Source organism: Podarcis gaigeae, assembly GCF_964106915.1.
Source record: "Podarcis gaigeae genome assembly, chromosome: 15".
NCBI classification, from domain to species: domain Eukaryota; kingdom Metazoa; phylum Chordata; class Lepidosauria; order Squamata; family Lacertidae; genus Podarcis; species Podarcis gaigeae.
Window position 1 is genome coordinate 29,677,326 of NC_139692.1, and position 22,780 is coordinate 29,700,105.

At 47.7% G+C, this 22,780-nt stretch overlaps 1 protein-coding gene across 3 annotated transcripts in view; it reads left to right on the forward strand.

Annotated features, from left to right (window-relative positions):
* Positions 1–22,780, forward strand: part of HIP1 (huntingtin interacting protein 1) — a 65,632-nt gene that overhangs the window by 15,374 nt on the left and 27,478 nt on the right. The window contains exon 1 of one of the 3 annotated variants that reach the window (XM_083714391.1): positions 10,875–11,229. The exons of the other annotated variants lie outside the window; for them this stretch is intronic. Within the exon in view, the coding sequence (XP_083570517.1) occupies positions 11,212–11,229 (18 nt within the window). The 5' untranslated portion in view covers positions 10,875–11,211. Of the gene's footprint in view, positions 1–10,874; positions 11,230–22,780 lie in introns of those variants that run through there. 3 annotated transcript variants of the gene reach the window in all.

The window sequence follows — 22,780 nt, forward strand, 5'->3', positions numbered from 1 at the left end:
CCAGAATTGAGATATTCCAAAACTAAAAATACCAATCTCTTCAGAACTTCATGAGCTTTAATATGATACGGCACATGATGGACTTTTAGATTTAAACTTTTAGATTAGATTTGTTCTGATCATTTAACAAGTGTACAGAATTTTAAGAAAATTGGACGACATGTAGTAAAAAAAGTAAATCAAAAATTGTACCACTTGATATGGAACGACCCATTGCAGCCTTAAATTGTTACATGCAAAAATATTCAAAGCTTTACTTAAAAATTATTTTTATTGCAATTCTTGTGCTGTATATGATTCTACCATTCATTGTCAGCCTTCTTCAAACTGGTGCCCTCCAGATGTTTCAGATTACAACTCCTATCAGCCTCAGCCAGCTCTGCTTTGGGTGGGAATGGGTTTAGGAAATTACAAGTTCAAATTGCATTCATTCCACCCTTGCTTCAGTTTCCTGTGAATTTGTTTTCGTTGTTTCTCAGACATGTTATATGTTGTTAACCCTGGGTAATGGTCAGTGAGGTCCTGCCTCAAGATCTACGCATGCACAGTGGTGTTAGGAGGTTTTTATGCTGCATATGTTGTGACATATTTTAATGAAATGTTGTATCCCACTGTGAGAACCTTCAGGTTGAAGGTGGGTTATAAATAGCACTATGACTATATAGCCCAGTAAGCTGTGACATGCACCTTCTTCAGGAGAGTCGAGAAATATTCCTGATTCCAGAACTGGAACTCCTTGGCCTCCCTTCCTGTGAAGAATTGCTTCTGCCTAGCTGCATTGCCCAGTTGAAATCTGCATGAATCAGCTAACAGAGGAAACACTATCCTGAGGCCATTAGTATGTTGCTTATTTCTTAGAAATGCAGTGCCTGTTTGTTCTCAATAAGTACATCGTCCTCCAAAGAGCACTCAGTATATTGCCATGGCTTCCTAGTGATGAGTGTACTCTCCTTGGCCTGGGTGCCCCAGTCCAGCCTGTTGCCTCTAGCGGTATCCTGTGCTTCCGGAGACAGCTAAGCTCCCCTTAAGTTTCAGGGATTTCATGAATATTAATAAAGACATTTGCTCTAATCCTATTAGGGAAAGAAGAGGAATGGCAACAAATTGATCTCAGAGGGACAGAATGGTGAATTCATGCTAAGCTCTTGTCCCAGTTGGGGAGGGATGCCAAATTAATATGCCATCCTGTAATGATGCATTGTGAAATGTAAAGGCTCATCATGACAGCTCCCATAGGCACACCCCCAAAGACAGTAAAAAGATGCAGGCAGCTATGTTGATCTGTTTACCGTATTTTTTGCACCATAACACTCCCTTTTTTCCTCTTAGAAAGTAAGAGGAAATGTCTTTGAGTGTTATGGAGGGAATGCCTACGGGTGGCATGCCTACGGATTTTCCTCCTCTAAAAACTACATGCGTGTTATGGTCGGGTGCGTGTTATAGAGCAAAAAATACGGTATTTTATATTACACACCAACAGCATTACACAGCATAATACGCAATGTGCTTGGATCAACTGACAGTGATCAAATAGTAAACTGGCAAAGTAGTAGTTAGCATGTTGGGTGTTGGCTGGGAAGCACCGGATTCGCAGCCCTGATTAGCTAGCTTTGGACCAGGCTCTGAGTCCACACATGTTCCAGGTCAAACCCTGGCAGGGTCCCCAAACAGCCTGCCTTCCACCAATACAGCAGCCTCTTGTGCATTCACACAAGTCCTCTAACCACCCTGCGGTAGCTGGAAGGGCACATACTTCCACCCACCCACTTCCCTTTTCTGATAGCGGGCCTCAAATCTGTTTCAGATGCCTCTAGCCCACATCTCCCATATTGTGTATCAACTAGGAATGTGCTTGCAGGTTGGCTGGAAAAACATATCCAAACATCTCAGGCCTTCTTTCCTCATAGCTAAGTAACCACATTTGTACTCTGGGGCCATTTTTGAGGCTAGCTTGAGTTCTAGAATCTCGTTTTGGTGCAGAAAGCATTGGACCAGTGCCTGGCGCCAAAGAAAGTGTGTTGCAAGGAGCACTAGCTAGACCAGCCATCTCCTGCTAGTGGAATGGAAGGTTTCAGAATAAATCTTCCTGGCTGCCCTACTTAACACAAATCACTGGCTCACACTATGACCCCACCCCCACCTCCCCATGTCTCTTGCTTGACTCTGTATCAGCCAATCTAGAGGGGGAAACTGGTGCTCTGCTTATACATCTGAAGCAGTGAAATGGTGTGGAGGAAGAGGAGTACCAGCATTTGCCTACGATTTCTTTGCTTTCTGAGGCCTCTTCACTTAATATTTTCCAAAGAAATTGTCCAAGCGAGCATCTGGATTAGGCATTGCCGTCTTTCCAATGATCCTGTGCAAAGCTTGCCTCGTGGCTGCTTGACAAGAACAGGCTGGGCAAACGGAGACTAAAAATAGTCAGATCAATAGTTACAGCATGAGACCTCTGCCTCCATTTCTCCTTCCTTGGGGAAAAAAAAGAGGCAATATGTATATTTGACAGAGCAAGTGAGGCAGATTCCTGTAATGCTCTCCTAACCTAAGGCTGGGCTCATTGCCCACACTCCCTGGCACAGAGAGAAGGGCACCCAGTGCTCTTCATCCTGGGTTGCACAAATTGATTCTAGGCCCCAGTGATTTACCCCTATCAAGTATTTTCAGCAGTACATATGGCAACCTGCCTCCAAACCCAAGATTCCACTGTTGTGCACATCTGTAAAGCAAGTGAGACTCTCTGCTAGGTCCCATTATTGCCATAGAGTTTTGGGGGGGAGGCTTGTACGCTATGTAGTCCAACCCGCTGCATGATGCAGGAAGCTGCCTAGCCTCTACTTCCATGTGAACTCTCTTAAAGTATTTGAAGAGTGCTATCATATTCTGCCCCCATCTTCTCCAGGATAAACATTAAAGGTAAAGGTACCCCTGCCCGTTCGGGCCAGTCTTGACAGACTCTGGGGTTGTGCGCCCATCTCACTCAAGAGGCCAGGGGCCAGCGCTGTCCGGAGACACTTCCGGGTCACGTGGCCAGCGTGACATCGCTGCTCTGGCGAGCCAGAACCGCACACGGAAACGCCGTTTACCTTCCCGCTGGTAAGCGGTCCCTATTTATCTACTTGCACCTAGAGGTGCTTTCGAACTGCTAGGTTGGCAGGCGCTGGGACCGAGCAGCGGGAGCGCACCCCGCCGCAGGGATTCGAACCACCGACCTTTCGATCGGCAAGTCCTAGGCGCTGAGGCTTTAACCCACAGCGCCACCTGCGTCCCTTAGGATAAACATTACCAGTCCCTTAATTGCAGATAGCATCATCCTTCGACTTATTGTTTATTTGGACAGCACCCTCAGTGTCTAAAAGCGGTTATTGTGAAAATGGGAGGTTGGGGAAAGAGCTATACCTGATCTGGTCACATCCAGACTACTGCAATGTGCTTAGAATCGGACTGCCAGCTTGTCTGCATCTGTATTGGAATTGTTTTCATATAAATTGTTTTATCACTTGTGGGTTTGCCATGCTGAGCTCTTTTGGAATGAAGGGCAGGATATAAATAGTAGTAGTAGTAGTAATAAATAACATCAGCAACAGCAAGTGGTACAGAATGCAGCAGACTATTTGCTTGTGGGGGCCAGGCAATTGGGGCATATAACATGAACTGTGTATTGGCAGTACAGGTTGCCCATTTACTTCAAAGCTCAGTTTAATGTACTAGATATTTTAATCTCCTCAAGGCTGCTCAATCAGGTTATTTTCAGGGTCACCTACATCTGTATCAAAACTGCCTTAAGATCAGCCTCAAAGGCCCTGCTGGTGGGCTTGCCATCAGGAACTGTTGGATCGATGGGTGTTAAAGATGGTGGATCCTTGCTTTCGTCACCCTTTCCCTCAGTAGGTGCATGTGGCCTGACACTGATGACTTTTAAATGGGCCCAGAATACCGTTTTTCTCCTAAGCTGATTTTACTTGATTCCTTGGCAGTTTTACATTTAACAGCTGATTTTTAAAAACTATTTAATGGTTTTCTGCTTGTTTTCCTATTTTTTTATATTGATACTGCTTTACTATTGCTTTTAGAAACATCTCTAGATGTCTGATATATTGTGGTTTTATGGTTTACAATTAGGCTATGAATTAAATTTTATGTTTTTAATGTGTTGTGAGCTGCCTTGGGAAGGTTTATCCCATAAAGGTGACCTTTAAATATCAGAATGAATTGAGAGACTGCATATTGTGAGTTGAGATGCAGAAGCCAAGGGTTAGACGAGCAGGCCCATTGAAATGAATGAACCCAACTTAGTAATGTCCATTATTTTTGATGAGTCTATTCTGAGTAGGACTAGCATGGGATGCAACCCCAAGTGCTAAATGAGCAAAGCCGATGAGTGGAGGCTTCTCTACTTTCTCCAACTCACCCACTAGTTATTTGTGTGCTTGGCATGAGTTCCTCCTAGGAAGCCTTGACCGTGATGTGTAGGGTGCTGTCCTTTTTCTTTACCAAAGAGTTGGTATCCCATCTGTCCTGAGAATGATGCAGTGGACTTCAATTGCTGGAGAGAACAGATGTGCTGAAGGAGGAGCAGCTGCTTGGGGAAGGGCTGTGAGGGGAAAGGGAGGACTGGCAGCTCTTCACTGAGTTGTTGTTGTGCAGCTGCTGCTTCTCTTTGTCATCTGAGCCAGGATAGAATTGCTTGAGGGCAGAGGGCACTTCCTTGCCTCCACAGTTGATCCAAACCTTGCTCACCCACCTCCACTCCCAAGGCTGTATGGTGGCAGGAGAAAGCTGTGAGGCAGCTGCAGAAAGTGAGTTAGTGTGGTCATGGGGCTTAAAGTAGTTGCCCCTTCTCTGTTCAAGCATGAAAGTGTGAGCCTGCAGGGACCTCTCCTCTCTGTTCCTCTTGTGACCCTTTCACCACTTCTCTGACTGACTACTTCCTCTCCCTACGTTCATCTTTTTCATGACTTTTTCCATTTCCCTAGCTCAGAAAAACCTGGATCTTGGTGTTTGGTCCTCCCCCTCTTGTTCCTCAGATCTCTGCATGTGGCCTCTCAGAGCTGCCAGAGAGTGTCCAGCCAGAACATTTTCCCTTTTGAAATATGGTAGAGCCCTCCTTTGTTGCCACCTAAAAACAGAGGTCTTGGGGAAAAAAGCAATTGACACAGAAGAGGCTTTCCATAGTATTTTGGGAAAGTGCCTGTGTCTTCACTAATAAGTGTACTGCTCAATATTATTTGTTTGTTCCTTCTTAGTGAGACTGAGTCCACCAGACATGGATGCTGTCCCAGGTAATAGTAAAGGTAAAGGTAAAGGTACCCCTGCCCGTACGGGCCAGTCTTGACAGACTCTGGGGTTGTGTGCCCATCTCACTTAAGAGGCCAGGGGCCAGCACTGTCCGGAGACACTTCCGGGTCACGTGGCCAGCGTGACAAAGCTGCATCTGGCGAGCCAGAGCCGCACACGGAAACGCCGTTTACCTTCCCGCTGGTAAGCGGTCCCTATTTATCTACTTGCACCCGGAGGTGCTTTCGAACTGCTAGGTTGGCAGGCGCTGGGACCGAGCAGCGGGAGCGCACCCCGCCGCAGGGATTCGAACCGCCGACCTTTCGATCGGCAAGTCCTAGGCGCTGAGGCTTTAACCCACAGCGCCACCTGTGTAGTACAAGGTGTTAATGCAGCATACTATCAACAGACTAGTAAAGTAATCAGCCCCTGTCCCAACCCACCCACCCACCCACTCCCCACTCCATACAAAGATTGCTGGATACTCCATTGCCTGTAGTAGCCACTCCAGCCCAAATCTATCAGCAGTGTTGGATAACACTTTAATGGTTGCTTATATCTCCAATGGGAATGCTAAAGAGTAGCCTTTATCCACCACTACAGCTTTGATGCTCCTCTCAGGGTGGATTTTTCCTTTGAAGGGGCTGTGCTGAGCTCCATGTGTGTGACCTCAAAGGAAAAGAACTGGTTTCTTTCCTATAACTGTAATTATTTGCATGGTCATCTGTGTAATCTCACAATCCACCCTCCATCCCCGCTGTGCTTGCTACCTTAGCCTGCTCTTGGTCAAAGCTTCGTATTTACACGCCTACCGGGTAATCATAGGTGACAAGTAATTCCATGTAGGCAAGTGAGTGAGCTGGCGGAAGGCAGCAGAGCGTTTAGTCCTTCCTCTGTCCCCAGTACAGAAACCTGAGTGGCTTTGCCAGAAAAAGTGAAGGCCCTTCCTTTGCACCCAGAATAGGAATGCAGTAGGATGCTAGGAGAGGAACGGAGTCCCCTATCCTCCTCTGCCAGTGCTCCTCCTCTGCCAGTGCTCCAGCAGGCTAGTAGGCATTTTTGCAGGCTAGTAACTTTTGTGGGCTTATTGACAAGGGTACTTTTTACATAGCTGCTGCATGTGGTTTCAGAGGCAGCAGACATGCCCCCTTGAGAATAAACATGGAGGGTGGGGGAGAGTGGCCCACCAAAATGCTGGTCCAGCTCCAGAAGGTTCCAAAACAATACCTATGCAGCAGATGCAGGAGCTATATGTATGGCTGCAAAGACAACCACAATTCATGCACCTCAATGACAGGTGAGCCACCTGTTTTTCCTCAGAGAAGCTGGCATGTGATCTCCAGGCAGCTGCTAGAAGCAACCCTGCCTAGCCAGAAGTCAAATGGTATCCTGTGTCTTCAAACAATTCTCCTGACGCAGATACCTTGAAATCTAGAAACGTTACACGGCCCATCTACAAGGTTGGCCCCTGGGAATGAGAAATGTTTCCCCCACCTCCCAAGCCTAGTGGCAAGGTGCAGGGGTGCTTCACCACTGTGGCTGTTAATGAGGATGTTTTCCATCACTGTTGGGTATGGGAGCCAGGTTGTGCAGCTCCATAGGCTGCTTGAGCAAAATTGGGGAGGGGCCTCTGTCTTCTAAAACAAGCCTCCTACACAGTCTTGCCCAAGGCTGCACTTTATTTATTTTTTGCACCGCCTGCTTGGGGAGAAGCTGGCTGTTGGCCCACTTGGGATTTCACAGCAAAGGAAACTGCATTTCCACCCAAACCCTCATTTAGCCCAGCTTGGCGTGGGAGCTTTTGCTCTTGTTCTGTGCTACTTGGACAATTTGTTCCTGTTAGCTGGAAGCCACAATAAGCAGTAGCAGCACTGCTTTTTCTTAAGATGCTTGAGGCAGCGGGTGTTGCTGAGCATCCCCCAATACTTCAGTTGCAATAATGAAGCAGAAGCTGTCTGACGCCTCTTTTTACATGGGAAAAAAAAACACCCCACACAATTCAGCTGGTTGATTCTAAAGCTGCTGGAGCTGCCTTTTGCTCTGCTCTCAGCTTGAGGAATTGTAGAGTTTACATCCCTCCTGAGGCAAACTTCCACTTTTCTTGCCTAACCTATGATTCATATGTTTCTGAATGTGAACTGCAAGTAGATTAGGGGACCCAGGTTCACATTTGGAAATCTAAGAAGTTACACAGTTCCTATTTGACAGAAGGAAAAACTAGCAATGCTCAGAAACACCCCCCCCCAAAAAAAAAGAAATGTAAAACATGAGAATGGGCCTTTTATATAGTGCCCCATCTGTGGAATGCTCTTCCAAGGGAAATAAACCTGATGCCACCCTCAGGTTTGGGACAGCAGGCTAGGACACTTTTTTTAACTCAGGCCTTTGGTAGCTAAGCTGGGCCTCTGCAGGGGTGCTAACCCCAACCATCCCCCTTATTGACTTTCATTAATTGGATATAGCCAGGTATTGGTGGCTGTCACCTTGCTTGCGCTGGCTTCCTGGTTCCGCTCCTGTTCTTGGAAGGCAGTGTCCCATCAGTTTTTATAACTGACTGAAGTGTGTGCTGTGCTGCCTCCAAGAACCTAAAAGGCAAATCATGATATTAAATTCCTTTTTAAAACTTCAATCTGTCATCTTTAAGTGGCTTTGTTCTTGACTGCACGTATGAAATTCCAAAGGTTTGCAGCCTGTTGGGTGGGAGAAAAAACTCCTGTAGATTTCATTGCCACAGTACATTGTGATAGCTTTCAAAGAACAGTAAGAAACATTAATAGACATTATGACTCTATTGTTGGCCATAATAGCTCAGAGCAAAGCCTCTTTATTTAGAATCGGGATAGCTTCAATTATGGGGTATTGGAAACCAAATGGGTTCTTGCCCATCTTGCCCTGCCTATGTGAGCTTTTCTGTAGCTCCTGATGGGCCACAGTTGGATGCAGAGGGCTGGAGTCAACCAATTCTTTGGCTGACACTGTGTGGCAAGTTATCATGTTTTTAACAATCACATGCCACTCAAAAACGAGTTAGGCGAAAATATCAATTAAAGGTCCAAGTATTTAAGTGTATGGACTGCACTGATTCTGCTATCCTGCTATGCAAAAAGGAGCTGTTATCCTTCTTAGGCTTTGTGTCCTTTCCTGTCACTTCCAGGTCTCTCAGAGGGGAAATGACTTAGCACTTGGGGTGGGAAACACAAAGAGAACCGAAAATCAGCAATGTGCCGTTTTGCAGGACTGCATTTTGCAATCAGATGGGCGGTGTGTGCACTGGGAGAGTGTGGTGGGCAAGTGACTGCAGTGTTGAGCTTGTCATTACAGTGCTCATGTAGGCTTCTGTGGGATAGAAAGAGAAGACCTTGAGGTACCAAGTCCCTGGGAGTCTCCTTACAGTGCAGACTGTGTAGGGCCACCAACCTAGATGGCTGTGAATGAGGATTAGACAAATTCATGGAGGAAATGGCTATCAATGGCTAACTAGCTACAGTAGCTATGCTGTGCCATTGTGGAAGCAATAATGCTTTTGAACACCCATTGCTGGAAACATATGAGGGTTCTTGTTGTGCTCAGGCCCTGCTTGTGGGTTTCCCCAACTGGGCATCTGGTTGGCCACTGTGAGAAGAGGAAGCTGGGCCACAAGGGCCACTGGCCTGGTCCAGCAGGACTCTTCCTATTTTCATACACAGTCACTGTGTCAAGGCTTGCTTCTTCCATTCAGGTGACTTCTGCCCTCAATTCTACTTTTGACCCCACCTCAGCTTGCCTGCACTTCAGATCTCATCCTGCAACTTGGTGTGTGTTTTAAGACCAGTTTCTAAGTTTCCAGTTTCCAAGTTGCCTTACAATTAAATCCACATAAAGGTGTAATATGATAAAGACTAATGCTGGTGGGCTGTTGTGGGACAAGCCCCGCGGGTTCCTTTGTTTCTGTTCAGTGGTGATATGGTCCAGGCTTTCCAGAGGAAGGGGCCAGAAGGCTCTTGTAGTCCCCTTCCACAAAATTTTAAAGGGGAGGCAAGGAGGAAAAGGCCAAAGGTCAAGTTTATGGAAGCTTTTGCTTTTGAATGCAGGTTGTGAGGGAAAGGAGCATGTGAAGAGTGCCAGAGTTCACGGAAACAAAACCAGCCCTGCTTTCTTTATCAAAAATTTTCTATCCCATCTTTCTACATCATTCTTTCAGAAGCTACTCTGACAATGTGGTCTTATTGTTATAGGGAGTGTTGTGCTGGGCCATCTTTTGTTCTTTGTGGTGGCTTCAGTGCAGATATGGTTTCAGTCGAGCTACTAGCACCGCAAAGGGCCTCAGAGGCAGGATGAACACCTTTGTCTTCTTTTCCATCCAACACTTGTGAGGAGCAATAGGAGGTGCTGCTAGGGGAACATTAATCTGAGAGGGGTTAATGAGAGAAGAGTGCCTGCTTTGTCCACAGAAGGGCCCAGGCTCAATCCTCAGCAAAGGTCCCTGCTGAAAACCCTGGTTAGAGCTGTTGCCAGCCAGTAGTGAGCTATATGGACCCAGGGGCCTGGCAGCCCACACCTGGAATACCATGTTCAATTCTGGATGCCACAGTTTAAGAAGGATGTTGACAATCTGGAGCATGTACAGTGGAGAGCAACCAAGATGATCAAGGGTCTGGAAACCAAGCTTTAGGAGGAATGGCTGAAGGAGCTGGGTATGTTTAGCCTGGAGAAGAAGAGACTGAGAGGAGATATGATAGCCATATCTCAAGGGCTGTCACATGGACAGTGGAACAGCCTCCCATGAGAGGTGATGGCCTCTCCTTCACTGGAGGTTTTTAAGCAGAGGTTGAATGGCCATCTGCCATGGATGCTTTAGCTGAGATTCCTGCATTGCAAGGGGTTGGACTAGATGACCCTCAGGGTCCCTTCGAACTCTACAATTGTATGATTCTATTTCCCCAGATGAAATTATTATTATTATTATTATTATTATTATTATTATTATTATTTATATCCCACCCATCTGGCTGGTCCCCAGCCACTCTGGGCGGCTCCCAGCAGGACACTAAAAACAGAATAAAACTTCAAACATTAAAAACTTCCCTAAACAGGGCTGCCTATAAGAACTGAGTAAGCAATTGATGGGCAGCCTAAAGATTCTCTAAGCCAACCATGACATGCGGAGAGTGATGGAGTTGGGGGATGAGAGACGGTGGTGGATAGAGGACTGGTGCGAATGTGGGTTGGGGGCTGGTCCTCCCATCATCCCAATCCTCCTAACCTCAGGCTATCCTTTCCAGGCAATCCTGGGGGGGGGGGGGGGACTGCTGCTTGGGAGTTTCGCTCCTCTCCTCGCCATCTCTAGGCTAAGTGGCAATCCTCCGGGGGGCGGTGAAGCTGCCTGGCCGGCGCTCTGGTGACCCCTCCAGGCAGCAGGAGGGTCTCTACCCGCGTGGGCGCTGCCGCGCAAACTCCTCCTTCCCGCCGCCTTGGCTGGGTCTGTGCCGGGCCTGGCCCGGCGGGCGGCCGCTGCTTCTGCACGGTGTCTTCCTTTGTGCCGCCTGAGCCGGGGGGGTGGGGTGGGAGAAGCCCTGCCTGCCTGCTTCCCTCCTGCTGCCCTTCCGGGGAGGGGAGGGGAGAGCTGGGCGGGCGCGAGCGAGCGAGCGCCGGCGGCGGCCTTTTGTCATTCCGAGCACACACGCAGACGCGTCCGCGCTCGCTCGCTCGCTTGCTCGCTCACTCCGGCGCTGCGCCTGGGCGCGGCGGGCGGCGCAATCCCACCGCCGGGGAGGGGCGGCCGTGGGGTCGCCACCATCGCCGCCGCCCCCTCGTCTGGTCCTCTCTCTTGGAAGGAGCGCCGCCCTGGGCATGGGCATCTCACCGTAGCTGGAGCAGGGAGGAGAGGAGGGCGGGAGAGACCCGCCCCGTCGCCGCCACCGGCGGCGGCCCCAGCAGCAGTAGCAGCAGCCTCCGACCATGGAGGTGGGCAAGATGGTAAGGGCAGGGCACCAGGAACCCAGGCGGACGGGAGCCGCGGAGGGCAGATGGCGCCCGGCTTTGTGAGAGGGGCGGCGCCCGGGATGCTCCCCGGCAGGAGGCAGGCGGGATGGGGGCGCGGATACTCTCTCTCTCCGGGGTTGCCGGGATTGTCACCAGCTCCGGGTGGGGTTTCAAGAAGGGAGAGGAGCGGCTGGCCGGGCGGTAATCCAGCGCATTGTGTGCCCAGCCGCCGCTTGCCGGAGACTTGGCACTGGAGGAGGTCCAGCGCCGGAGGACGGGGTGGTCCTCCCCCTCTCCAAGCCTTGGACACCGGCTTGCTCGAGGTGGGGCTCGCCTTCTCTCCCTCCTCCCATTTCCTCGAGAGGAGAGTTGGAGGGAGGCGCTTGTTGCTGCCTCCGTTGTCCCCGGTTGCCTCCATCTATCGAGCCTTGCAGGGCTCGGGAGCCTCCACCCGCTTTCCCCATCTCGGGAGTCTCCGTGCGGCGTCTACCCAGCCTGGGTTAGGACATACCTAGCGGGGAAGCGCGCAGAGCCAGGCTCTGCTTTGTTGCAGTAGGGAGAGAGCCGCCGCCACCTGTCTCCGACTGAGCGAAACACTCGCAGCCGGCATTGTGGGCGCGTCCAGGACCACCATCCCTCCCTTCCTCCTTTTGCGGGTGGATCTGGGCCGAAGGGGGCAGGGCGCGACCTCGAAAAGGGTCAAGTTGGTTCTGTGCAACAGAGAGTTCCCCAGGGCTGCCTTTCGGAAGCAGCAGGAAAGGCTTTGAAGGACGCCCGCCGGAGGGGGGGGGGGGCGTGTTGGTGTTTGCCTCCTGCAGTCACAGCAGTTGAACCCTACAGAGCCGGGAAAAGGAGCTGTTTTCAAGCAGCAAAAAGGGGCAGGCTTTGGTGGGGGGAGTTAGCCCACCTCGTGGGGGGGGGTTGCGAGCTACTGATTGGCTGCCAGTGACATCATGCTACCTAGACAATTCCCCCTCCATCCCTAATTCGTGCTTTAAGAGTAGCGGGTTTCTGGAGCATGGTGATAATGCCTTGAGGGGAGCCAAACTAAGGGGTACTTGCTGGACCAGCAACCACAGGTAGTCAGGAAAGTGGCAGGTGGTTGGAGAGGAGGCAAGAGCTAAGAAGGAGCCCAACACTTAAATGATCTGATATAAGGAATGCAGCTCAAAGTAATAGTCATGATTCCACCAGTGTGCTTAACCCCAGCTGCTTAAACAAAAAGATTGCAAGGTATAAGATGGTTGCGCAAGGGGGGAAGGGAGTAATACATTCAAGAGGAGGCATTGCATTTTTCATTCCTTCCTGTCTGAATTTGACACACTGAAGGGCATGGGGGCTGCTGTAGTTCAGTGGCAGAACAACTGTGTTGCCTGCTGAAGGTGCCACCCCTGATGGCATCTCCAGGTAGGGCTGGGAGAGACCCTGGAGAACTGCTCCCAGTCAGTGCAGACAGTCCTGAACTAGACCACTATATCTCTTGGTATAAAGCTTCTTCCTACATTCCTAGAGGCAAGAGGGTGTGTGTGAGCTGTTGACTTGAGAGTGACATGAGGGAGAAAGCACACACACACACACACACACAAGTATTCAGGGCTTCCTAGCTCCAGTCCAGGACTTCCACTCTGAGAGAGGGGCAACTCATCACAGTCTGAAGGGCTGCTGGGAGCAGCATCTTCTGAGCTGTCAGAGAGGGCAGATGCACCTGGAGTGCAGGGCTAAATACTTTCATGGCTCAATCTAGGAACAGCAAGCTTTGAGGGGTAGAATAATGAGGTTGATGCTGACCTATTGGCAGGGAAGCCACCCTTGAGATATGCTGCAGCAGCCTCTGAAAGAAGCTGAGGGTGAGCTACCGATTTAAAATGATGGGTTACCCCCTCAAATAAGAGAAATCGATCACTCCAAATGTTAACTGATGGTGGAAGGGTAAGTGTATTCAGATTATTAAGGGATGTTTCAATTACACACACACATCCTCTTGTAAATGACCTGCCTCTTCCTTGTTTGGGGCAAGTGAAATCTGCCTCTTGAGGAACCTGGAAGGGAACAGTCAATCTCCTTTCTGCTTCTTTTCTGCCATCAAAGAACCCTATTGCTCTTCATTTCAGTGCCTGAATTGCCTTCATGGTAAGGGGGAGTGTCCCTGTCTCAAAGTCACTGTGTGCTTAGAGCTTGCTTGAATTCTGTCTGGGAGACTAGAAAGGTGTGGCATTCCCACTCCAAATGGGAATGGGAGAGGTAGTGCTGTTGTTTTGTACAGAGGGGTGGGGGTGGTCTTTGGGTTATCCAAATGAGCCCGTAGAAGTGCTTTAGGTTTACTAGCACTGATTTGAATGCTTCTGAGAATATTGTCTCCCAGTTAGTTTGGTGTGACGGTTCTTGAGATGGAACAGTGGGTTTGGGCTTACATTTGGATACTGTTGGATTCCATTTTGAATCAGGAGAAGCACAGCCTAGTTCTTCAGGATAGACTTTTGATGCAGCTGTTGGCTTGCACCAGCAGAGGTCACCCCCCCCCCAACCTGGTGCAAAATTTGTAATGCAAAACATAATTGTGGGAGATAACAAGGCTGATATGCCTGATTGAAAATTGGAATCCTGTGTGTGCAGATGCCAGCCTTTGATAAACACCTTTGCTACTTTTCTGTGCTTCCTCTTGTAGAAAGAGCCATGCCACTCTGGTGCTTAGCAGGCTGTTGCCGCCACTGTCATCCCTCCTTGCACTGGGCCTTGTTACATTTTCCTCACAGGACTCTTTTTGATCCGGCAGATGCTGTCTCTGCTTTGAGGAGGGCCCCTTAGCATAAGAGAGTTGTTGTGGTGTAGTGGTTAGAATGTCAGAGTTGGACCTGGGGGACCTGGGTTCAAATCCACATTCAGCCACAGAAGCTCACTTGAGCAGGGAACCAGGAAGGAGAAAATGAGCATAAGAGCCTAATTTTACAGATGTTTATCATGTCTGCTCTTACTTGCTTTTTCTCTAAATGAAAAAGTCCCAAATTGTGCAAATCTTTCTTCATAGGGGAGTCTCTCTTGCCACTACGGAAATTCTGGGGCTCCTCACCCTGTTTCCTGGGGCAACACAGCCCTCCTGCCCTGGACCTGACAAGCCTTGTTTTCGCTTCTCTTTCCAAGCCGCTGTGAGGCTGTCTGGAATGGGGAAGTAAAGCAAGCAGTTCTTTGGAAAGGAAGCTTGTGGTGGCTCCTGTAAGCCAACCTACCCAGTGGCTGCTTGAGCTCCTTGATCACTCTCCCTCCAGAACATTTCCTAGACTCTTCTGCAACATGTTTTACACATGACGGCGTAAACCAACAAGCCCCTTGAAGTTCTAACTGCAAAAATAAAGTTAATGGTTGATTTCAAAATGATTCTAGGTTAATGGGTAGGAGGTTATCCATGCTAGTCTTCCTCAGAGTAGACCCATTGAAGTTGATGAACATGACTAACAGGTTTATTATTTTCAGCAGGCCTACTCTGAATGGGACTTAGTTGAATAAAAATTGGCATTGTATTCCGAATAAAATAGTATGTCACAGACGCTATTAGATCCCACTATGTTAACTTAAATCCTTCACTTGGCTTTTGGGAAGCTCTGGAGAAGAAAACAGAAGATGCAGAGGTGAAATACCAGGCTCTGAGCAAATATTTATTTATCAAATTTATATCCCATCCTTCCCCAAGATGTCCCAGGCACCAAATGAGTGTATCATTTAAAACAAAAACAAAGCAATTTTTTTAAAGCAGTAAAACATTTTTTAAAAATTACAGTTAAACACAACTGAAATAAGTTACATTAAAAAAAATCTAAAAGTTATAAACATTTTTCAATCTGTTGATCTTATGGTTGCCTAGAACAGTATTCTTCAGCCACCAAACATCTGGATAAATAGGAATGTTTTCAAATACCTCCTGCAACGTAATAAAGATGGAAACAAGTGCACCTCATTAGGAAGTCCGTTCCACTACTAGGGAGCGACTACTGAAAAGGCCCTGTCTCATGAGTCAGTGCAAAACGGGTGACACCTAGTAGTAACATCACCACCAAAGCCTCACTTTCTGATTGTAGTGGAGGCAGATCCAATGTACCCCAACAGCTTAATAGGGTTCGAAAGAAAGAGAACATACATGTCTGAAATCTGTGTTTCAAGGTTGCACTATGAGTGTAAATTCCAGTGTGTAGGTGAAGCCAATAGAGCTCAGAATTTAGGATGAAATTTAATCCCTTGGACTCATGAACCACTGGGGTGAAGTCTTATCTGGGGAGGGGAAGAGAAAGACAAGAATTTATTGGTGGGGGTGGAGAATGATAAAAACGGGGGGGGGTCACTACATGTCCTTGGAGTTATATAACCACAAACAATGGAATTCATGATACAGGCAAAATGCTAAATTGTTTTCATATCCTGTTTTGAGAAGTTGGGATAGAAAGTAGCTGAGGTGTTGAGCCGTTTCACTGGGTAAATCAGACATCTGATTGCTTACCGAACTAAATGTACTGTATATGTATTTTAAGAGGCAAATGGAAGGAGGTGAAAAGAAACCTCACGTGACTGTGGACTCTGTAGTTGTTGGAGCGTGAAGTGGTTTAGGCTCACTCTAAAGAAATAACGAAATTCCCAGATATTTCAAGCAGCTGTTACTGGGGACCCCAGCAACCCCATTGGCCCTAGAGTGTGAAGAAGGTGCCAGTGCTCAGACCTTGCGTGTGACTGAGCATTGGGGGGGGGGGGCGCTGTGTAAACAGAGAGCACATTATTTGTAAAGCTTCCTTCCTGTGGCTATTCTACATATTCCTCAAGTCCTGCTTTGTCACCATTTAAATGGTATGCATTCATTTGAATGCAGCATTAGGGTTTTTCTACAGATCTCTTGAAAAAGAGGATCTCCCCTGGAAATCTTATTCTGGGATAGATGTGCAGTGGATGTGCTGGACCCAGTAATGGGCTGGATGAGAGCCAATAAACTGAAGCTCAATTCAGATAAGAATGAGGCACTGTTAGTGGGTGGTTCCCTAGACTAGGTGGATTGGAGGTTGCCTGCTCTTGATGGGGTTCCACTCCCTCTGAAGGAGCAGGTACGTATTTTGATGGGATTCGGGATCCTTTGCTGTCACTTGAGGCTCAGGTGGCCTTGGTGGCTTGGAGTGTCGTCCATCAGCTTTGGCTAGCGGCCCAGCTGCACCCCTATCTGGACAGGGATAGCCTAACTACTGTAGTCTGTGCTCTGGTATCCTCTACATTAGATTATTGCAATGCGTTATACTTGGGGCTGCCTCTGAAGGCGTTCGGAAACTTCAGCTGGTGCAGAATTCATTGACCAGGTTGCTCACTGGGGCAAGATGGTTTGAGCATATAACGCCAATCCCAGCCCAACTGTGTTGGCTGCCAATTAGTTTCCAGGCCAAATTCAAAGTGCTGGTTTTGCCCTATAAAGCCTCAGATGGTTCAAGAGACCTTAAGGGCCGGCTCTCCCCATATTAACTGACCTGGACTCCTCCACAAGAGGTCCAGAGAGTGGCAACACAAGAACAGGCCTTTTCTGCAGTGCTCTCCATCTGTGGAATTCTCTCCCCAGGGAGTTTCACCTGGCGCCATTGTTATATCTTTAGGCACCAGGCAAAAACTTTCCTCTACAACCAGGTTGGTCATAAATCACTTTGGGTTGCCCTGGGCAAGATAAAACGATGAACAAATTCAATAAATAAGAAAAATGATGATGATGATGATGATGACATGTTTCAAATCAGTTTGCTTATTCTGTCTTCCACAGTAACATAGGAAACTGCCTTATACCAAGTCAGACCATTGGTCCATCTCAGTACAGTGGTACCTCGGGTTAAGTACTTAATTCGTTCCGGAGGTCCGTACTAAGCCTGAAACTGTTCTTAACCTGAAGCACCACTTTAAGCTAATGGGGCCTCCTGCTGCTGTTGCTGCACCGCCGGAGCACAATTTCTGTTCTCATCCTGAAGCAAAGTTCTTAACCTGAAGCACTATTTCTGGGTTAGCGGAGTTTGTAACCTGAAGCATATGTAACCCAAGGTACCACTGTATTGTCTACACTGACTGGTAGCAGCTCTCGAGGATTTCATGCAGGAGTCCCTCTTACTCCTACCTGGAGATGCCAGGGATTGAACCTGAGACCTTCTGCTTGCAAGGCAGAGCAGAAACTCTGCCACTGAGCTGTGACCCCTCCCCAAAACTCTAGGAAGGCCTGTCTGTAAGGGGGGGGGGAGCATCTTCAAAGGCTCTTTACTGCTAAAAGCCCTTGACAGAGCACACTGGTAAACTGATGCTTGGCCAGCTTCCTGTGCCATGTCATAACTCTGGGAGGGAGGGAAAGGCCCAGGGCAGTCCTCCCTCTTGCAGGGCTTGGAAACTGCCACTTGCTTCTTGGATTCAGGGCAGTTTGTAGTTCCAGTTTCCTATAAGGGCAGTTGCAGGGCAGACAGGAAAGACCTGGATTTTGTTGAGAAAAAGTAGGGCTAAGGTAGGTCTGCCTTCATTTTCAGTGGGCTTTGTGCCAGAGGCTCACTTCAAAGGCCAGAGCTGTGCATGATGCATGTGACCTGTGGCCTTAACATTTGAGCTGCAGGTCTCCCCCCGCCCTCCTGATCTCAGAGCCCCAAAGCACCCTCGGCAGATGCTGCTTTTTTTTTTTTTTGTATAATTTTTTATTGTTTTTTTCAACACAGATTTAAAAACAAAACAACACACAATACATAAACAAACAAAACATATAAACATGTATAATTTCAAACCTCTTTTTCATAAACCTTACTTCTCAGACTTCCCCTTACCTCCCCTTTTCTGCATCCCTGTTTTGAAATTTTTTCAACAACTCCTCACACCAATTGTCTAATTACTTATTTTCTTTTTTAGCTTCTTCTCATACTTAATCAATTACAGCTATAATTCAATATTTTCTTTTCCCTTGACATTTTAGCACTCTTCAATTTTACAACAATTCTTAAGATATACTTTAAATTTCTTCCAATCTTCTTCCACCGTCTCTTTTTCTTGGTCACGGATTCTGCCTGTCATCTCCGCAAGTCCCATATAGTCAATCACCTTCGTCTGCCATTCTTCCAATGTGGGTAGTTCTTGTGTCTTCCAATACTTTGCTAAAAGAATCCTTGCTGCTGTGGTGGAATACATAAAAAACGTCCTGCCCTTCTTAGACACCAGTTGGCCGACTATGCCCAGGAGAAATGCCTCTGGTTTCTTATGAAAAGTACATTTAAGCACCTTCTTAATTTCATTATAAATCATTTCCCAGAAGGCCTTAATCCTCGGGCAAGTCCACCAGAGGTGGTAGAAGGTACCTTCAGTCTCATTACATTTCCAACATTTATTATTGGGCAGATGATAATTTTTTGCAAGCTTGACTGGGGTCATGTACCACCTGTAAATCATTTTCATAATATTTTCTCTTAAGGCAGATGCTGCTGGCCTGCCCAGAGTGGCCTCCTCCTAGCTTTCAGCTTTGCCCAGAATAATCACTGGTGGGTTTGCTGCAGTGCTGAGGTTCCCATAGGGCCAGCAGTGGACATTCCACCCTTCTCCTGGCAGGTCCTAGCTCAATTTGTCACCTGACACCAACTTTGAGGTCATCAGTGAAGCACTCAGAGACAAGAGGGAAGCCCTGGATTCAGGGGAGACGGGGATGGTCCAGGTATTCAGAATTCCCCAGGAGCATTTTGCTACTGACATGGGTCTAGTTACCCCTGTGTGTGTTTCTTCTTGCATACTGGGACAAATGAATTTTTGTAAGAACAAGTTACAGTCAAGCAATGTAGTTGAGATCATACAATTGTGGAATTGGAAGGTACCCCAAGGGTCATCTCGTCCAATCCCCTGGCAAATAGATTTTCCGTTGTGGTGACCAAAACCTAGATCCATGGTGCGCCTAGCTTATATATGAGTTTCTAACACTGGGATTGGTGTTCTCTTGAGGGCAGGGTTTGGTGGCGCATCTTACGCACCACATCTGCAAATCAATTACCAAAGCACCAAACATGAACCCAATTTGAGGGATGGGGACTGCTTTGAAGAAGCCATTATCCTTGTTTAGACCTTACCAGACAAAAACAGTTTAATATCCACAAATTGCTATGATAAGGAAGAGTTGGGTTTCTGGGATTTCCATGGATAATTTTGGACCAGGAGCTCATTAGTGCTGTGGCTTCTTTCTTGATCTCATGCCAGTTGTGATATCAGCTGGGGAGTAGCAGTGAGCCCATCTGGTGCCTCTCCTGCCTTGGCTGTAGCTTCCTGTTGCTATGCATGGGGCGGGCGGGTGTGGAATGAAGCTGGCATTTTCCTGCACGTTGCCTTTACAGAACTTGCTGCATACAGAGCTGCTGGAGCAGGAAGTGCTAGACAATGCCACCCTTTCAGCTGAGCCTTGACCATTTCCCTCTGTGGGTCCAGGAAACCCTCAGCCCTGAGGGTTTTGATTCCAGTGTATAAACCTTCCAGGAAAGGGATGGTGAGCTGATGCAAAGGGGAAGAGACAGGGCCCCAGAATGTTGCCTTGCACCTTCCTAGCCGTTTCCCCCACCCCCCACCCCAAACTCAGCCAGAGAAGCCTCATTCATGATTCTGCAGCTGGGCCTGGAATCCCTCCTGGGTGAAGCCTTTTCAGAGTGACACTGCAGCTGTCAGCTCAGCGGGAGTGCAAGGCTTCCTTTTCTCCCCACCCCCAGATGATGAAATTATTTTGTGGGAGGAGAGGGGGTGCATAAACACCTCACAGAAAGTCATGAGATCCCTGTGGTTTTGAAGAGAGAACAGTGACTCTCCACAAAATGTTCAGTACACATTTGAATCTAGCGCTCCAGATTGCATGTTTGGGGGAATCCTTGGAGGCAGACTCCACTTCTCAGGGGCAAGGCACTGCACAGCCCCGAAGGAGTGACAGATTTCAAGAGAAAAGCATCAATGTTTTGATGCCTGCCTAGAAGTTTTCTGACCTCCCAAGAAGGTTTATATGCAGTCTTAGAAGGACCTTCCTAAAATGTTGGGTCTTTCCCTGCATCCTGTGGCGTGTCCTCATGGTTACAGGTGACTCAGAGTTGGGTGGACTTCTACAGAAGTTTGCTTTGGGGAGATCTGACTGAACTGATTGGAGTTGTAACAGGATGAGCCCCATCCCAAGTTAAGCTGTTGGGGGACCGTGGTATGTTATGGTGGTGTTGTATGTTCCGTTTGCTTGACTGGCTACTGATTTTAACACCTGCCTTGCACCAAGAGACACCAGGGGCATGGCATGCCTTGATCTGCTTTTGGTACTCGAGTGTTGATTCCCTTCAGAGCATCCAAAGGTAGAAAGGCCCACTTTCAGTTCCTGGACTTGGAAGGCCTTGATCCAGCCCTTTGTAGCTTGAATTGATATTGGGGTGGGTGGTAGGTTTTGCTCTAGTTTAGCAGAGGCAAATACTGAGGCTAGTGAGCTTCTGTGCAGCCCTAAATTACGTTGCATGACGAAGCAACATCACAGCTTTTTGGAGGGATCTTTAAGACGGGACTAGTGAGTCCTGGCAGAGGGCAAGAGCAAATCTTGATTTACCTTTAAGATATCCAAATATGGAGCTTGATGATGGGCAGTGCTGAGTCACTCTGTAAGATTTCCTCAGTTTACTCAGTCAGGATGAGAAGCGCAGGCAGTGAAATGTGAGGCTGCTTCCGTGCTGAGCTTCTGACACTTGTTTATCTCATCTAGAGCAGACCACAGATGGGAAAGTTGTGCCACTCTGTCCTTGTACTCCTCTGGGTGACCACTTTATTAATCTTTCATCCTGATCTACTTCTACAAAGCTTATGCGGGGGCCAGACTATGTCCAGTCATTGCTGAGCATTTGTTCTTATTTGTTTGTGGGTTACATGCCTTCCAGTTAATTATTTGTTTATCACACACCTTTCAGTGCATTTCCCCATTACTTTCCTAACCTCAAAAGTCCATCATCTTCTTTAGGTGGATTTGTCACTATAGAACACTCTCATTCACTTTAATTGTACAAACCTCCAGTGTGTACTTTAAACCCTCTCTAGGGGCTGTGCTAGGAAATGTTCTCTATATATCAGAATTTTCCTGAGTAGTGCGCTGTGCTGTACATGGAATAGCTATGATTGTGACACCCTTTGCAGCTCTCTAAAAGCTATTTCATGTTTCATGTAAGTTATCTTTTGTTATGGTTATAAGCCCCATTGAAAAAATACAGATTGTGGATAACAGTATACTAAATATTTCATTTCTATCGAACAGAGCTTTCCAAACTTTTCATGTTGGTGACACAGTTTTTAGACATGCATCATTTTGTGACAGAGTAATTCAACTTTACTAGCACACCGGAGGTTAAACTAACTCCTTTCCAGCCCTGAGAGGAGCGCGGGGAGCGGTCACACAACATACACCCTGCAGCCGACACACTTCTAACATGTCACGACGCATAGTTTGGAAAGCTCTGCTATAGAACATTAGAGATCCACTTCACATCACTTCACTGTAAAGTGAGATAGTGTTGGTAGGAGGATCAGACCTAGTCAGGTCTTCTGCAGGTGGCTTTTTAATGAGGGTAACTGCTAGACCAGCAGTTCTGAAAGTGGGTGGTACTGCCCCCCCGGGGGGGGGGTTTACTGGGGGAGTAAATGACTATCAGACTTTGAAAAGCTGGTATCACTGGGTCAAGTTCATCAGCTTTGTGGAATTGAACTAAATAGTTTTAATTGGGTTTTGAATAAATGTGCATTTAATTGTTACCGTTCTGAATATTACAGTATTGTGTTATTATATTTCTTAGTGGCTCATGCAAACCGCTATTGTGAATAATACATTTTATAGGGTAGGATAGCAAGCACTGGGGTTGAGTTTATGGGACCAAAGGGACAGTGGCCTGAAAACTACTATGCTAGAGGATAACTAGGGATCTGTCAGGATAAGGGTTTTTTTCCCCTCAAGGGCAGCCCAGATCTTAGCCTCACCACTTTGTCCCCTCCCTCAACCACCACTGGTGATTTGTCTGCAAGCAAGACAGACACATCCTCTATCACATCCAGACATACACTGATTTCTTGCTGAAGTGCATCATTGCCCATAGAGAAAGCTGTAGGTAGGCTCTCCCTGTAGACTTCGGCAGACAGCCAGGCTGGTGCAGCCTCCCATCTAACTGTGCCATTGCCAGAACTGGTGCCTGCAAGTCATGGATGCTTGAGCTGAGGTTCCTGCATTGCAGGGGGTTGAGCTCCCTTCCAACGCTACAGTTCTATGATTCTAAGTCTTTCGCTGTCAGGCCATGATGCCCAACTGCAGGCCTGCTTCCAAGAACTGTGTCCCCGTGGGGGGTGGGGGACCATCTTGGGAGTCAGGTGCTGCTGTGCTTTGTCCCACTAAGGGCTTCTTCAGAGGCACAGGAGTTTTTTATTCAAGCTAATGGACCCGTGGAATGAGGAGTAGTGAGTGGAAAATTGGAGGGGGTCTGAGAAGTTTGCCCTGAATTGTTGCGCCTGGAGGAGGATGTTCAGAGGCTTCCAGGTTCCTTCA